Raw genomic sequence first — 18,332 nt, forward strand, 5'->3', positions numbered from 1 at the left:
CCAGAGGCAACAATAATCTGGTAGCATTGGGAGCCACACCAGTGCTGGCAGCTCCTCTAGTGCAACATTTTTCACTGGTCACCTCTGGGCTTCTGTGGCTGCCTGGGTGGGTGTTTACCATCAACTCCATAATAGGGGCATGTCCTAACTCATCTATAAAAAGAGGAAGTGTAGCTGAAGTGAATATTGCCTCAGTCTTGTGAGAAAGTGCCTGAGTTCTGCATCCTGCACTTACTCAAAGGGAAACCTTATTGCCACCAGAAGGGAGACAGACCTTAGAAAAAGCAGGAGCTCCCAGTGGAGGAAGAAAAGTGATCTAACAGACATTTTAAAGTCAAGGGAGGAGTGTTAGACACCTAGAGTTCGCACATCTGAAATCCAGGTCTTGTCTTGCCAGGGCTTGGAGCCAAGGAATCAAAACCTTAAGTGCTGAACCCTTCAGGAGAGGGCAAAAAGAGTCGGGGAAGAAGATCAGCAAAAGACAACTGAGCAGGATGGACAGAGGATCAGACCTGGTAAAGTTTTCTCAGAGTTCAATACTCTGTAAATGTCCATCTGTTTTGGAGCCTTATCCCAACATTTCCTACAGCATGTGGGAGTGCTTGAAAACTCAGATTCTGACCCAGACTGGTCTGAGTGCTGAGCAGGTAACTATCCAAGATCAGCACATCTAGGAACCAGCCAGTACAGAAATCCTGGAGTGAGGTCATCTTAGCCACTCACACCTCATAAAGCCTTGCAGCAACCTATCTATCTGGGAAATCAAAATCTGGGTTTAACAATCCAGAACCTTGTTGTGAAGGTCAGTATTTGTGACATTTCATTTTCAATTATTATCCCAAGGAACTGATGAGGACCTATGCTTCCTTGTAAAACCCATCTGGGTAAACAGCCAGTAAGAAGAGCAGCAATAACACTGCTCAGATGATAACTGCAGGAAAAAGGAGCATACTGTAGGTGTCAGGCAGGTAATTTCACTCCAAGTACAAGCCAGGAAACTGGGAGAGAGCTGTGAGTCCCTGTGGTGCAGCCCCAGCAGCCTGTGTTCCCTGCAGAGGTGCCTGGAGAATGCCAGGAGTCTCAGCTGAAAGAATCAGGATTTCACAGAATGTGTGACTTTTTTTTTTTTTTTTCCCTGCAATTTAATAAAAGAAAAAAAAATCTTATTCTCTTTTTAAACAATGAATGAAAGAAAAGTAACTTGCTTTTATGCAAGGTGCTTATATGGGATAATCTCTGAAAAAATTAATCTCTGACTTCTCATGAGTTCCTTGTTATCTCTGTGACTGGGGCTTCAGTCCAGAGCAGGGCTGGGAACTGACCAGCTACAATACCTGATGCTCCAAATATTTTCTTGAACTTATTTGGAAAATCTAGGGAATTGCTTTTCAGGTTCTTATCTTAATAATAATAAAAAAAAAAAGTTCTTTTTTTTTTAGTGCACATCCATAAGGGGGAGCCAACAAATTTTTAAATGTTGCAACACACTTTATTTTGTTGGGCATTTTAGATATTCAATTAAATAGCGCTATGTTAAACTACATTTTGTTCTTTCTTACACACTATATGATGCATATTCACTGTCATGACAGTTTCATCATGCTAGGAACTTATACACATACCTACAATTTTAAAACCAAGATTCTCTTAATAAAACACGCATATCTACAGTAACAACAATTGCAAAGAACACATTGTTAGGTCAAGATTTCAGCAAACTTTACAAACTACACAAAATAAAAAGGCAAAAAAAAAAAATACCAGTACACAGTGAAGTTCTTGGCAGAGAACATATCTTTACATTTGGTGAAGTTATGCCTAGAAGTCATTTTGCTTTTGCATTTTTTTAAGGAATAAAATTATATACATTATTTAGAAATCCTCCAAATAGGAAGTATTAAATAGCACAAATAATATTACAGTCTTAAATTTTGGTGTTACCTACAGTAGAGGGGCTACTTTAAACAAAAATTGCAGTTTGTCTGTTCTGTACATTTAAGGCCAAACACTCAGCTGGTATCAACCCCAGTAGCTCTAAGGACAACAGGGAAGTTACATTAGTTTATAGCAGCTGAGCATCTGGTTCCTGACTTCTCTATACATGCAGGAAGGCTCCTAAAGCATGGAAGCTTGGACCAGTTATGCACTGACAGAAGCTAATTATATTTATATACTGGAGTTCTCATGCAGCAGGAAAAATGTTAGTTTAAGTATAATCCCTTAAACAGTCATACCATAATAATGGTATATGAAGCAGCTTTAAAAATATTATTTTATAATCACATGAAACTCTGAGCTATGCTGATTGTTTTAATGGAATCCCTTATTGCCAATATTCTATTAGAAAACAGTGTAACTGTAATTTCTGAGGCCTAACGGGGGCCTATTAAAATATCACTGTACCTAACCACTTGAAGGGCAATTTGTACCCTGAAACACCTATTAATCACTGTATTCCATCTGGAAGCAATTCTGATCCTCACAACAGACATTAGTATCACACTAACTCTGCAGTGAATCTGCTGGGGAGATAGGAAGAGCATGGCAGCATACAGAGAATATGCACTAGTCATTCCAGGAGGTAGTTCTAGACCAGGGCACTTGATTTTTGGTTTGTCACTTACACACCTCAGAAGTCAGTCATATTCAGGGAAAAAAAAAAAGAAAAAAATAAAGGAAAATAAAGGAAAATAAAAGAAAAACAAACAAACAGACAAACAAAAACAACAAAAAAAAAGGAAAAAAAAGAAGAAAAAAAAGATGGATTTCTCCAGAACCTACTTTGCTAGCTCTTGGGGCCAAATTCAATCTCACGAAGGTCAGAGGTCAGAGAAAGTTTCCTGATGGTTTCCATAAGAAAGACTTTAGTTATTAATGTCTAAACATTGCAGAAATACACATTGAGACCTTGAGTAAGGAGAGCACTTAACTAGATGGCAATATGTGAGCAGGCTGGCACTGCATGCTAGCAGTAGGCACACAAATTAAATTCAAAGAGATCCCACCAGCATAAAAGGGATTTAGAGACTGTTTAAATGGTGTGATCAGGGCTCATTTCCCAGCTGTCCTTCACGAGGTGGTGATAAAGTGACAATCCAGCTAATGGCAGATAAATACCAGTGTAACCTCCATTTCATTAATCTGAATTCACACAGACACAAACCCAGAAGTGTTTCCCCATGCCCTGTAGAATTACTCCAAGTGTATTCTAATAGAATTAGAATTATAACTTAACAACTCAGATTTGAGCTGAACATCAGTTTATATTTTTGTATAATGCCATAAATAATTGAGATTTTTCTAGGGTACTCATACATTTTTAATCCCTGTTACTGTTTTTAACAGACTCAGTGGCTTCCAGAACACTCTTACATAGTAAAAGCATTGATGATCTGTCCCTGTTTATGGCATTTGCATTGCTCAAAAAAAAAACCTGATTGCTTTTCCTAGGATGACTTGGTGTACACTCACCCAATTTTCAATAAAACTTGCTTCATTAGACCTGACAGCTGCTTCTAAAACAAAAGATTTCTGTTTGAATATGCCTCTCAAGTTATAGTTTTTGGTTTTTGACCTAAACCCATTTTTCAGCTTTATTTTTCCCTCATTCCTTTTTCTTCTTTTTTTCTTTTCCTGATCTGCTTTTTACCAGAGAACTGAAAATAGAAGCAAATTGGGAAAATAACATGGAAAAGAATAAGGATACAAAAACTGGAAAATGGGAATCATTTAATTAGAAAATTTTCGTTAAAGTATTTGCAACTTTGAGAAAACAGTTGAAAAAATAATGTTTTAAAAATTTCAAAGACACTTATGACTTGTTTCCACATTGAAGACTAGCTCCAATTTAATCATGGAACAGAATAAAGATAATCTATATTTTTCATTTCTGAACAAGCACTATATGGTATATCTACATTCTGTCCTTTGAAAAGAAACTGGAGTGTAATCCTTTAAAAAGTAGCTAAAATACCTAAGTCACTTAGGTGTTTTTCAAAATTGTATGTATAATGAACATTCTCATGTTACCTTTGTGCCACTTATAAAGCTATGTAGTGTTACAGGACTCCCTATTTCAATAAAAATCAATATGAGCAGAGGTATTTTAAGTTACATTCCAGAACTCATTAATTTATTACAACTCATACTATGCACAATAATCAGTGCTTACTCTGATAAAGTATAAATTCTTTGTTTTTCTTCTGTTTGTTCCTTCATTTGACCTCTGAGCAAATGAAACATTTCTAGTACATTTTACTTGCTTCCTAGCTGCATGCATTCACATGATTTGATCGATGAGTGAAAGCTGTAAACCCAATATTGAGCAGTAAACAAGAAGAAACTCATGTTCTTAAACACAGTGCAAGGAAATCTTAGTACCATCCTACTCTAAGTATGCATCTTAACCCAGATTCTTTCACCACCAGTCTAGCTGGTCCAGGTCCAGAGTTGCAAGACAACGCACTGATTTTGTAAAAAATTCTATTCAGCTGTAATTAAATACTGAGATGTTAAAGATGAATCTGGTTTAAGATGAATACCCAGTGCTGCTTCTAGGACAAAGCCCAGGCTTGAATCACTAAGTACCTAGGAAACAAAATGCTCTGAGTTATTTTCTTATGTTACACTGCATTTAATTGGGAGACAGATCTTTTGTGTGTCTAGCTGGATTTTCATTTAATTTTTTATCAGATTTGCACGAATTTGTTCACAATAGACAAATATAAGCCCCCTACACTGAGGACAAAAATATCTATTACTATAAAATAAAATTAAGATCCAGGTAATTGATTTCTTCTATTTCTACTTTTTCTACTATTGATAAGGGCCTTTAGTTTGCTGTAGTCCCCTCTCATCTTCTGGGATTCCTCCCTGTGCTGCCCTGCCTGCCTGCTGTCTTTGCAGTACTGGTTGATCATCTGCATCTCAGAGTGGCTGAAAGCCCCCACAAAGTCCTTGGGGTGGAACTGCAGCGCTCGCACCGAGCTGGCCCAGGTCCAAGGGGACCACTTGTCAGTCATGACAGCCACCATCTCTGAATCCAGCACCTTGAAATTGATCTTTGCCAAGGTCTGCTTGAAGTTGTTCTCTGTCGCGATGCAGTGGTAGAGCCCTCGGTCGCTGTCCTGCACGGAGCGGATCAGGAGCCCGTGCTCAGTAGCTATGATCCTCTCATTCAGCTTCACCTGGAGAGCAAAAAGGCAGAAGGAGCCTTTAAGGGAAGGTTATGGAACAACAGAGTACTGGAGCTTCTGGTAAGCTTCACTTCAAACATGACTTTCTTGAAGTTACTGTATTTTTATATAATTATCTTCAAGAGACCACCTTTAGAAGAGAGCATTTCAAAGAAGGCAAGTGTTGCTAAAGAAAATGACTTAAATAATTTTATTTCTTATGTTAGAATAAATCTGGTCAGGATGTAGACAAAGATGAAAATCTGGAAACCACATGAAATAGAAGTTTTCATAATGTTTGAATAGTAGAGTTGAAGAAATGAACTTTTATTTGCCCTGTTGCACTCCTGAGATTGTCTCTTTCAGCATCAAGAGACTGCTGCTGAGACTCAGTGGAAAAAAGGTGCAGGACCAGAGAGGCTAATTTGGCATTGAATTCAAGGAGGCTTCTCATTAAATATTTTGACTTTGAGCAGGTTCCTGCTGAAGAACTCTATCTGCTCTGCAGAGTCTGTAGCCTTATATAAAAATTATCACCACAGTGGTCTCAAGTGGGACTTGGCTCAATGTTAACCAAGAGCACAGGTACTCTCCTGTTTCCTTTCTGGCCTCAGACTCTGCACTGTCCCAGGAGATGGTCACATCATCTGAAAGAAGCAAGTTACCAGAGCTTGTTATCATCCAATTATAAGTGAATGTGCAGATGTCCCTTTGCATATCAGTATGAAGTAAAAATTGCAAGTTCAATCCATTATGAAAGGAAACCACTGCTGGTATTTTTCTGAATGGTTTTTCTATTTTGCTACTGTATTTTGCATTATACTTGGTTCTCTTGGGAACTAATTTACTTATTATGGTATTCTGCTATTGTAAACTTTTGTAGACATTGTGGAAGATTTCCAGACATCTGAGAGCTTGAAAACTAATCAGCACTTTGATTGCTTTATTCAGTCTGTTGTACCATGAAACTGCATAGATTCTAATATATTTACTGAACCTAAGAACAAAAAAAGGGAGATGTTCTACTGAAGCAATGGGCTAAGGAATTGCACCTATTGCCAGGACATGGCTGTGAATAGTTAGGAAACTCAGTGAGACATTTATAATTCCCCTCTGTTTTTGTAAAATGGCCTGATAGGAGAATTATACTTTACAGTATTTATAACCTATCAACAGACACCACATTACTTAAAAGTTCCTTTTGAAAGATGTTTCTTTTTATTCATATAGTAAGTGCCTTGGATTTGCAATGCATTTTTTCCCCTTTTATATTACTTAAGGAAGGAACATTCCCCATACACAATCATACTGTATCTTACAGTGCTGAAACTCGAGAGCCTTAGAGAGTGCAGTAATGGAAAATGTGATTGCACCATGGTGAGGAAATGCTTTTGTCAATACGTGTTCTTAGCCTGGACTAGTTTCTTGCTAAAGAAACCTTTCACATTTCTCCCAATTTTGCCTTTTATCTCTTCAATAGCACAGAGGAGCTACTGCATGCTGACTTCTTCCTGAACTTTATACAAGTTCTTCCTTTTATGCCTATTTCCTTAGATCAATAAGAAGTTCTGAGTGCTGCAAACCTTCAGTTTGCAATCAGTAAGGTGTGAAGCAAAGATTCTTTAATTTTCTGTAGCTGTTCTGATCTGACAGAAATCTGTGGGGCTGAGGATGAAGTCTCAGCTGTACGGGGTCTGCTCTTATTCATATGAGTAAGTGATGGTCACTGTCCTTCTTCCACACAAATTCTCCAGCTTCACTGTAGCCAGACTGCCTGATAAAAACACAAACTGTTCCCTCCCTTTGTCTGGGGAGGGAATCTCTTGCTGACTGAGGATCCTCCCAGAGCTCCTGTTCACATAACTCACCTCTTTCCTCCTGTCATTGTCTTTCTGTAGCAGCCATTTAATAGAAGCCTGAGGAGATTTAGGTGTGCATTCCAGAAAGGTGGTGTTGTTTTTTACTCCATACTGCACTATTTCTGCTGCGTTTCTGTATGCTAGAAAGAAAGAAAGAAAAAAAAAAAAAAAAAAAAAGAAAGAAAAAGAAAACAGGTCAGGATACTGTGAATGATGATTTGATTAAGAAAACATGAAAACATGTAACTCTTTGCAATATAGATTAAATGAACTATGCCTGATTCTGATATTGGCCAAAATTAAATATTTTTTAGGAAAAATTTTCAAATAAATTAAACGGAATGTGAAGAAGCAAATTCAGTTTCAAATCCCAATGTTTTCAGAGTGACGTGGTCTGTTCTGAGAAATTAGGACACCTATAGGCTGATAAACTTTGGTGATGGGATAACTGAGCTCAGGGATATTTTTCTGTGAAATGATCTCATTCTCTACTACTCCAAAAGAGAATGAAGCATTTAATGTATTTCTACACCTTTTATGAGTTGGGGGAATAAGGCTGTATGATCAAAATAAAGCATCATGCCCTAAAGAAGGCTCCAGCTACTCCAGCTGCATCCAGCATCCCAGGGAGGAGAGAGAGGGCAGGCTGGGCTCCTGCTCCTCTGCTTCTCTTCCAACACATGGAAGGGACTTGGCTCTCAACCTGAAATGTGATGAATATGTAGACAGGCCAGCAACAGAGAGAAAGACAGATTTATAGCACTCCAGCAACACCTGGGCAAGTGCTGAGCATATGTCAGCACTTGGACTTGTGTCCCTTTATAGTCTCCATAGATGAATAATTGGCAGCCACCAGTAGGAACTTCTGGATGCTTATTGCTTTGGTCCTCAAAACAGAGCACCTCCAGATTGAAAAGTTTGTCTCATATATGAAATACTTTTTTTTTGAGAAAGGAGCAATGGAAATTATTGAAATAATATGAGAACTGCAAATACCTAGAAGTCTGCATGTCTAAAATCTGATTCTGTTCTTGCACAGTCCTAAGACTGGCTTTTCTCAGACTCTACTTTATCTATAATTCTTTTCAGTTTCTTTCATCAACTGATATGTGAAATTGAAATACGTTCATCTGAAGGAAGGAGATTTTCCTGGTTCTAGTCCTTCAGCACATTTAGGAAGCTGTACCAAAACCAATTCTAACTAAAAGGAGAATAATGTGGAAATACTTCACATTCAAAGTGCATTTCTGTAAAGGCTATAAGGGCTAACACAAACATAACAATATTAAACAGACGTGAAACAAAAACATACAAGATTGCTTAGTTCTTGATGATTTATTTAAAAATATCAGTGTGCCAAAAATGTTAAGTTTATATGTGCTTAGAGGTCTACCATGTTTTAAGACTTGGATTCAGCATGATGCTTCTCTATGAGCATGGAAGATTCCTTGGCTTTGCTTGGCTCTCTGTTCTTTTGTTCTTTAAGTAAATTTTACTTTTTTCCCCAAACACAGTCATTTTGCTATAAATGGCTGTAAATTATATTTTGCAAGTGTCTAAATTGCTCTTTCTTTTCATCTTTTTTTTTTTTTTTTCCAGGGAAACAACTGCCATCTACCTACCCTATATCCCACTGCAGCTACCGAAACTTCCTTTACAAAGATGCTAAAATACATAAACCTATAAATACATCCACATTGCCAAAGTGGCTGGAAAACAAGAAACTTGCTTCACAAGACTGTCAAGGTTGAAACAATTATCCCCCCTCAGGCCAGAATGCAGACAGTTGACATTCTCACATTTTCCACATGGAAGGAGGAGACACCCACCCTTGGGACAGACAATGGGTGAGAGGTCTCAGCACATGCCTGCAGGGGAACTCAGCATGCCTGCAACTCAGCTCAAGTTGCTTCAACGTGGATCTCTCAGAGTTCAGGTGTGTTCTCTAACACTGGGGCCATCTCTTGGAATTACCTGCTCAAACTCTTCAGCTTCATATAAATTACCTAATACTGACTCATTTAAGCAGAGGCATCTACACCCAACTGGCTGCTGTGGTTTTCTCTGATCCAGGAGATTCTTCCAACAACCAGTGGAGACCATTTCAGTAGAATTATTATTAACAGAACCTTTCACATGTCACTCTTAAAGCATTGTTCTTTGATTAGAAAAACATCAGTAAAAACATTTACAATCAGCTCTATTACTTGGTCACCAGGTGGTACAGATGAGAACGTACTTCAAAATTCAGGTTCATAATAGAGGTGAAAGGAGCATAATTGTCTGTGTGCCCTTGGTCTGCTGGCATACATTGCCACTGCCTAGCTCAGACATGCATGGGGTTCAAGAGGATTGAATTGCCTTCATATATGTGTTTACTCCCATGACTTTGGGCATATTTGACTGGTGTCCATTAAACTAGAGAAAGTGCTTGCTGGGAGAGCAAAGCCTTGGCTCCCCTGGCCAGGCTGACTAAACAGTTGCACAGCTGGAAATAAGAAAGAAAGAAATTCCACAAAGAAATTTGGAATAGTTTTTTTTCCCCATATAAGAAGAGAATAACCATAAATCAAAAGACAGGCCAGCCTAGATCCTGCTGTTTGCTCAAAGGTGTGCTCCAAAACTCAGTATGGAATCAAATATTCAGAAAAAAATTGGAGGTCCAAAGCTCAAATGAATGAAAAGGCATTAATAAAGACTGAAAGAAACCAAGGTAGAAAAGTCCTCAAATTAACTTTACCTTTTTCTAGTCAACAGCTTCTCAATTCAAGTATGCTGAACTATGTATTTAATGTCTCAACATTTTATCATATATGTGCAAGTTTCATATAATTGCAAGGAAAGGTGCTAAAATGAAATCAAAACAAAACTCAGACTTGGAAAATAATTATGCTTTACCAGTAAACCATACTGATAATGTCAGTTACAATGAATCATATAAAGGAAAACCATGTGTTCTTTATATAGCACGAGGATCTCTAAATTACAGTACCTTTCAGGTTGAAACCTCGGCACTGAGTCAGAGGGTTTCCATGTCTCACATCTTGTCTACGGCTCCTCCTGCAATATTTTGTAAAAACAAAATATTATTCCAAGATAGCTACACTGAAAATAACCATTTTTTTATTTGTGGATTTGCTGTGTTTTGTTTCTTTTACTAGATCAAATATTAGGGATAATTCATGACCTACTGTGAGTGTGGTTTACTCTTGGCAGGCTTGTTGGTGTGAAGATACTGTTTAGGTGAAGCAGCATCTGTTGAAGCTTATAAAACAGGTTCAGTTTTTGTAGGTAAAGCAGTTGTGCAGTGGAGGCTTAGGGATGGAAGGATCAGAGGTGATAAATGAAAGAGACCTCTGTTCACTCACAATACCCAGCATTCAAAGCCAGAACCTCCAGAGGAAACTCTTCATAAAGGCAAGCAGCTAACAATGAGATGCACACTGCTCATATCTGACACACCAGCACAAAACTATGACAAAGGGCACGTTCCCAACCTCAATTTCACCTGGTAAGTGAAGCTCACCAGAAGCTCCAAGCACTTTATTTTTGGTGCCTGTAGCCACCTTCGTAGCAGAGTGACTGAAGCATTCATCCAGAGTGGTGGAGAGCTAAGATTCTATTCTGTCTTCTACTTGAAGAGATGTGACTATTTCCAAAATATAATAAAACTCACCAAGTACTAGGATACTTCTAAGTAGGGAATTTAATATATATTATGGATGACAGATGTAAAATCACAATTCTGTAGCAAACTTTCTGGGGAGCTTACTGGGAATACTGGCATTTCAGTCCTTCTCAGCTAGCAAGTCATAGCTCATAGAATTCAGTGCATGAAAAGCTGGTGCACTATTTTTTTTTTTATTATTATTAAGATATGTTACTTTTATGGCTAAATATTGTGTAAGGTAGGACAGTATTTATCAAGTTCAAGAAAAAAAATATATTGGTTGTTGCAATGGGATATTAAATAACTGTATTCTGAACCATGCACTGAGGACTTGAGGATCAGAAACCATAAAAAGCCCCTGGAGCTCCAGTACTACAGAGGGAAGGATGACACATCTATGACTACATTATACCAGGTAGTGCACAAACACAGAGAGTGCTCATAATCCCCTGTCATCTGATCCCATGCATTGTTTGAAAGGGAAATATTTGAACAGTGATGTTTCAGAGGAGTAATTACTGAAATTCCAAGTAAAGTTTTTATGTTTACCATCAAAATGATTTCATTTTATGCCTTGGGGTCTTAACCCTTGTGAACTATTTACATGAGTCATGGGAGGTTATGAAGAATTTCTGAGTGAATGTCAGAGTTCTTGTGCTACCATGAGCTGCTCCAAACTGTCAGAGATGGCACATTGCTTGCATTAAGCAGTTCTGTGAATGAGAACTTAGCACTTAGATATTGATTAAAAAAAAAAGTGGCAGTTATAAAATAAAGGTAATACCCATAAGGTGTTTTGGGGTAAATTGAAGTTGCATGAGGAATTGCAGTAATTCACAGGAGACAGAAGTGTCAAAAGAAGCAAATAAGCAAATTCATACAGCAGAAACTACTGTCTAGACAATGGGATTTGGATCTAGTTACCAATGTTTTCTCCTTCATAATTTGCCTTGTTAGATAAAGAGACAACTCATTTCCTTCACATATGAAAACCAGACTTTTTTCCATACAGTTAGAGGTGTTTATTTTGGTTTGACATAAGGAGAAAATTGCAAACAAAATATCAGCATGAAAGCAAGCCCCAGTGGAAATAACCCTGGTGGGTGTATATAATGGGGATGGCAAACAGGAAACTGCACAGGCTGGGTGTACCTGACTGCTCCTTGTACCTTTTGGCAGCTCTGTTACTGTAGGAGTTAGGTGGGCTGAGACTTGGGGATTTTTCTTTTCATTCCTCCCCATATTCTGACCTTTGTTCCATGGAAGAAAACAATGAGTTGGCAGACTGGTGGCTGAATGTTCTCAATGAAAGCAGTTAACAGCCCCACGTACTCTACCAATTGCTACGTGGCCAGTTTGGGCTTTACCTGGCAATCTCAGGTAAGGAATGAGTCAAGAAAACTTTGCAATAACAAAAAAAATTGTCCAGGGGATGACATTATTATCAGCAGATCCAAGCTTTGCCTCTTTCTGTAAACTGTCTCCCTCTATGAAGGAACAGGAACAAAATCCAGTGACTGTAAGTGGCCTTCTGCACCTGCAGCTCAGGTGCAGACACTGAGCACAGTCACAGCCTTTAGGTTGGATATCAAGAAAAGTTCTTCATCCAGAAGGTGGCTGGGCACTGGAACAGGCTCCCCAGGGAAGTGGTCACAGCACCAAGCCTTGAAGTGTTGGGGTAATGCTCTCAGGCACATGGTGTGATTCCTGGAGTGTCCTCTGCAGGGCCAGGAGGTGCACTCAATGGTCCCAGTTTCCATCTCAGCATATTTCATGATTCTATGATTCTAGAATATGCTACCTAAACCTCTTCTGGCACAACTTGAGGCTGTTTCCTCTTGTCCTTTTGCTTGTCACCTGGGAGAAGAATCCAACCCCTGCAGGCTCCCACCTCCTTCCAGGTAGTTGTAGAGAGCATACATCTGAAAGATTTGTCCCCTCTGCAGTAACACTTCATTGTGTATTCTGTAGCTTTGTTTGTATAAGAAGTGAAATCTTATTAAGACAAGAGCTCACTACAGCCTTCTGCTATTAAATATTTCCCCTGGGAGGAGGAAAGAGACTCCTGTTTTGCATAAGATTATGAGATGGACTATTAGTTCTGTTGCAAATTAAACAGAAATTGCTTTCCCTGTCTGCTTTAATAAACCTCATGTCAAAAAGCCCAAATCCACAGGCATTACATGGAAATCACATTTGCCTAAAATTTTCCTGAAAATAATTCTTCTCACTTAGGAGCAAATGAGGAACAAAAAAATATAAATGAGTTTATTCCTCAGACAGCCAGAGAGATCTTTTGCTGTATTTAGGGCTATCATAATTACATCCATAATAAGTAATTGAATTTAAATGAAGGGAAAAAATGTCTCACTGATTTTGTGTACGTGAGACAGAAAGATTAATATTTATGATTAAGAACCATTTCTTTCCTTTTCTTTCTTTTTCCATCCATTATTTTAAATATGAAAAGCCAAGCTCTTTACCATACACTCCTGCAGCATACATAGGTGATGAATATCTACAAGCACAACAGCTATGGGGGTATTGTTTGTACATGCTGATGAAAGGAATGACATCCCACTTCTCCATCACATCAAAACCCTCAGAATGAAAGCCATCTTCCCTTGCAAACTTCACTGGGCTGCTTAACACTGCTCACCTTTTTCCAGTGGGATAAAACCTGGAGCAGGAGTTGCCATCCCAGGCGCAGTAGGGATCTCGGGCTAGGCAGCAGTCAGCACAGGCGGTCCCGTAGATGTGGCAGCGATGCAAGGAAACCTGGGTGACCCCTTCATCTGAGCTCACATACAACTGTTGCTGCAGGAGGAAATGGGAGGATTTAGTTCAGATGTGGAGGAGTTTCACCCAAGACCTGGCTAACACACCCAAAAAACCTTTCAATTAATTTTGGAATTAACTCAAGGCCAAGAGTGGAGCCAAAATACATCTAAAGTCAAAATCAACAGAAATCTCCCAGGTGAACAGGCCTATATTATTTCCACCTTCCTGCTAGAAAACACCTAGAAACACTGGGGAATGTTAATGGTTTTTTGGACATTGAGTGTCATTGTTCTGTTCTGGGGCAGACAGGCTAACTTAATATTGCTCAGATTTGAGAACTTGGTTCTTATTCAGTGAGGATTATTGGCTCAAGCCTTTGAACTAAGTATTTTCTCTGCACACAGTCACTTTAATAAATATTATGCAGAGTTCCTAGTTGGATCCTCCATTGCATACATTTCCAAGATGTAAAACCTAGAGATTACGTTGAGGCTTATGGCCAGATTCTGATAGCATTATATACCTGGAAAAATAAGCTAAGAGAACTTTCACAATAAATCAGAGCTTTTGCAAGAGAAGTTCAAAGGGTGTAGATCATTACCAAAACCTGGGCCAAAACGACTGTTTTACTCAATAAACAATTAATCATTCTAAAAAATATAAATTAATATTGAACAAAAACCCCTTGAAATTCCTTTGATCTTCTTGTCAAAGAAAAAGAAAAGCATACTGAAATCGACTTAGTGAATAATATTTACTTAGTAGTAGCTTTGTAAAGTATTGAGCAACATCTTGCTTGCAAAATCACAGAATACGCATTTTCAGCTTTTGTGTTAAGCATTTAATCAGAAATCCTCTCAGCTGTTTTCATCATTCTTATTGCCATTGTTTATTACTACTAAACAAACACGCGCAATTGCACCACGGATCCAACAGCCCCAAACACCGCCTTTTTACACTGATCAGATAGACTTCCAAGGAAAAATTTCCATTTGGGACTTCAGAGAAAAAAACAGGGTGGGTGAATTTCCTCTCTAAATATTTTTTTTGATTCCTTAATTATAAATCAAAACAAGAAATCTGACACTTCCAGTTAATTAGAAATGATATACATAATGAATAGAAATTGTTTTATCTTAGTGCAAGGGCATATAAACGGCTCGTGCAAACGTCAGTCAAGTTTTCTGTACTCATTATGGAAAACTTTCCTATATTTAGTGTGCTCCACAAGAACTGATATTCTAACATCTAAGTCAATTTGCTTCTCAATTAATAAGCACTAAGCAGGCATTCCATTTTGCCTTACCTTTTTAGATGAAATCTTCATTGATGTTATAGGAGAATTACTCTGAAAGACAGAGTAACAAATCATTGTCAAGAACTTTGTCCCAAAATTAACATTTAAAAGTTGCTAAAACCTAAGTCATATCTAAGAAAATGATGCATGTTTATACCCGGAAAAGAGAGCACTCACTCCTACTAAGTACTGCTATTTTCAGAACTAAACTAATGAGACGTAAACAATTAATGTCTCACAAAATATATTGCTGAAACTCAACCACATTATTATTACATGTATCTAAAAGGTTTTTGTATACTTATAATTAACCTGCATCTGTGCTATCTCAGAAATAGAAGAGCCATTACTTTAACTTTGTAATAGGAAATGTTTTTTGTTTAATGATGATGATAAGGAAAAAATCATAAAATAGCTCATTAATATTTACCACATGATCCAGATAAGAATACAGTCATTTTCTTACAAATTATTTACAGTGCATACAGTTTGGTTACCATGCAGCATGTAAATTGAGATTGTCAATGACCAGATTATTTTAAAATGGCATGAGTGTTCTTGAATGTTTCTTTCCCAGAGACAGTACTGTACACTACTGTGTGTCATCAGAGCAGTCTATTAATGTCTTTGTCCAAATCAAATATTAAAGAGCTGGAAAAGGAGTTGTTACTTTCCTTGCCTTAAGTCATTATGCTCATCCAAACAAGTGATAAAATCGATGGTAATAAAAATGTTCAGCGTTTTTTTACAGTTCAGCATTTGCTCAGTCACAAAGGAAAGCCATAACAGTGGGTTAGGATTAATTGCAGATGACCACAACACAGCAGGGAGGTCAGGACCAGAAAATCTGGCTGTGAGTCATGTGAATTTGGTAAAGGTTTGGAGAAGTTAAGAGCTGCTTCATGAACTGTTTGGAGTCTGCAGGTCAAATGCAACACTGGATCTGATGCCACATTCTCCGTTCCTTGTTTACTCTAGAAGAGGATCTCTTCTTTGCTACCCTTGATATTAACTAGCACAGGGCCCATGATTTCATCCCTGCTCTCTTGGAGAGATTCATCCAAACACCATGATGCCACACAGATTGTAACAGCAGAAGTTATGATACCATGGTTTTTAGGGTTCAGGATGAAAAGGTCTGTGGACAGAGACCCAGAAACTAGGTTTAGGCTAAGATGCCTCTCAGCCCACCTATCCTTGTGCTGTATTAATTTATGTTTCAGTAAATGGAATCTGCACTTTCTTGGTGAAGAGTGTGAATTTTAAATAATATCACTCACATATATCTTTTTTAGCAGGAAGTCTTCAACAAAAGCCTAGAAAGACTAGCTATGCCTCTAAGAGTGTTAACACAGATGCCTTTCTGTGTTTTCCTTTTCTTAAGGAAACTATTAATGCTGTCTCAATAAAGAAACTTAAATTTTCTTTTTTGTATTCTGTTAATGAAATAGAGAAAAGGCCATGACAAAATCCTTAACTAAGCTTATAGACACATAATACCACTTGCCCTGAGACTACTGTTTAATGAATAGCCCATCCAAATATTTGAGAGGGATTTTTCAACATGAGGGTGAACATTTTCTTTAGGGTATTACAACTGTTACATTCCAGAGTGATTGACAGAGGCTATTCCTTTATTTCCCTGTAATTTTTGTGTTTCTTTTCAGCTTATGTTCTTTTAAACTTGTAGCTTTCTTGGATCCAGAGGCATGTGACTTTGAAGAACAGGAGTTAAGCAAAAACAACACTAATTTGATTTCATTTTGCAACTGAGAACTAGGAAGATCTTCAGATAATCAAAGTACAGAAATCTGAAATTCCAACCATACACAGCAATAGCCTCTATAGTGATGCCAAGGATAAAAGTCTCCTTCTGGAAGCCTTTAGAACATGACCTCCTAAAAAACTGATTATCAAAATCCTTCTAGCCAGTATATCAACATAAAAATTAGGCAACTGAAATATAGGAGAAGAAAAGGGCTTCAGCTAGCTCTAGCCTTCGTAACAGTCAACATTTTGTAATCTTTATGTGGTTATCAAACTGACAGCACGCACATTTACTTGATCTTTTACCAAATCATGGTTGCCCTTGCCAAAGTCTGTTAGAACAAAGTGTTTGTGTGAACATACACACTGGAAAAACAAAAGAAGGAGAAAGCCAAACCTGAAAAACCTCCATCTCTTCCAAAATGAGTTCTCCACTTGCAGAGAAGTTGGTGGGTAGGACAACAACTTTTTGTACGGTTCCTTGATCTGCAACAGGTGAGAACAAGTGAGACCATGTAACACAGAGAGGGAGAAATAAAAAAATTATAATTTTTTTCATTAATTATAAAAGGAAACCATTGAAGCAAGCACTTTGACACAGAGAAAGGTAAGAAATGCTTAGTAATTTCTACAGTTTGGAGTCAGTAAGAATGATGAGATGATTCGTTATACAGGAATACTATTGCAGTATTATTCCCATATATGAACATAAGTCATGATAAGGTTGAAGTTATTACCATTACTGTTACCATTCTATACAAAGAGATCAATCAAAATCAGTATATTCTGTTGCTGTACAGACACACAAAAGCAGAATTTATCCTAATAATCTTAAAGTAAAACACAATATAAACAGGTAAAAGGGAGCTACTGCAGGATGTGATATATTCATACCTGATAATAAAATGCTAGGATAACTGATGATATGAAAGGTAAACATTTCAAAGATTAACTCTATCTAGACCTAAACACACTAAGATGAAAGCTTTTTTAAATGAAATTAAACCAATAATCAAGTACATTATATATTGGTAGGAGTTAATATTTTGCTCTGTAAGATAAAAAGAAAAAGCAAGGCAAAGACATTTCAGCTATTGTATCATGGTTTCCCTCTCAAAATCCAGCTCCAAGCCTCACAAATCCACTCAGAACAAAGAAGTAAGCAGAAATATGTGGCAATGACAGTGTTTTTGCAGGGTAGATGTGATGAGTGAGACCAAAGGGGAATTTGTGATTAGTTTTCCAAATTTCTTTTGTGGAAAGAATATGTGTGATGAAGGGGTCCATCTGTGAAGGCTCTTACAGGCTGAGACAGCCACTGAAGTATTTCTGATGTGGCAGAAAAGGCAGACTGTGGGATAATCACAAGAACAAGCATTTTAACTTGGAAAAAGCACATAGAATTCCTCTTACCTGAAACACCTAGAAACTAGACTGAGTAGAATAAATCTATCTGCTCAATACTGATTCTGAGGAATGAGAACACATGGTACAGGTTCTGTTCAGCCTTCAAATTTTTAAGAGCAATGTAGAGTTGTGCAGTTGATAGAACATTAGCACCGCACAAAACAGGCAAGCATCTACATTTATTAGGAAATTTTAGTTTCCTGTTTGGCAAATTATAATGAAGACATTGTAAACTGAAAAAGTTCAATTTTATTTTTGTTTTAAGCTCAGTGACTAAATTCTATAGCTAGAGCTGCGGGGTAAGATGATTACTGTGAATAATTTACATCTCCTTATTTCACTCAAGGAAGCCAGACACCACCACCACTACTACTACT

The 18,332-nt window shown here is 37.8% G+C and overlaps 1 protein-coding gene across 1 annotated transcript in view; it reads right to left on the reverse strand.

The window, feature by feature from the left end:
- Window positions 1-1,467: 1,467 nt before the first annotated feature.
- Window positions 1,468-18,332, reverse strand: part of SEMA3C (semaphorin 3C) — a 118,259-nt gene continuing 101,394 nt past the window's right edge. Inside the window, exons 13-18 of the mRNA XM_054631286.2 lie at window positions 16,946-17,034; window positions 14,791-14,832; window positions 13,363-13,520; window positions 10,026-10,093; window positions 7,043-7,173; window positions 1,468-5,186 (exon numbers count right to left, since the gene is read on the reverse strand). Coding sequence (XP_054487261.1) covers window positions 4,773-5,186; window positions 7,043-7,173; window positions 10,026-10,093; window positions 13,363-13,520; window positions 14,791-14,832; window positions 16,946-17,034 — 902 coding nt within the window. The 3' untranslated portion in view covers window positions 1,468-4,772. The remainder of the gene's footprint in view (window positions 5,187-7,042; window positions 7,174-10,025; window positions 10,094-13,362; window positions 13,521-14,790; window positions 14,833-16,945; window positions 17,035-18,332) is intronic.

The sequence above is a fragment of the Agelaius phoeniceus genome, chromosome 5 (assembly GCF_051311805.1).
Source record: "Agelaius phoeniceus isolate bAgePho1 chromosome 5, bAgePho1.hap1, whole genome shotgun sequence".
Classification (NCBI taxonomy): Eukaryota; Metazoa; Chordata; class Aves; order Passeriformes; family Icteridae; genus Agelaius; species Agelaius phoeniceus.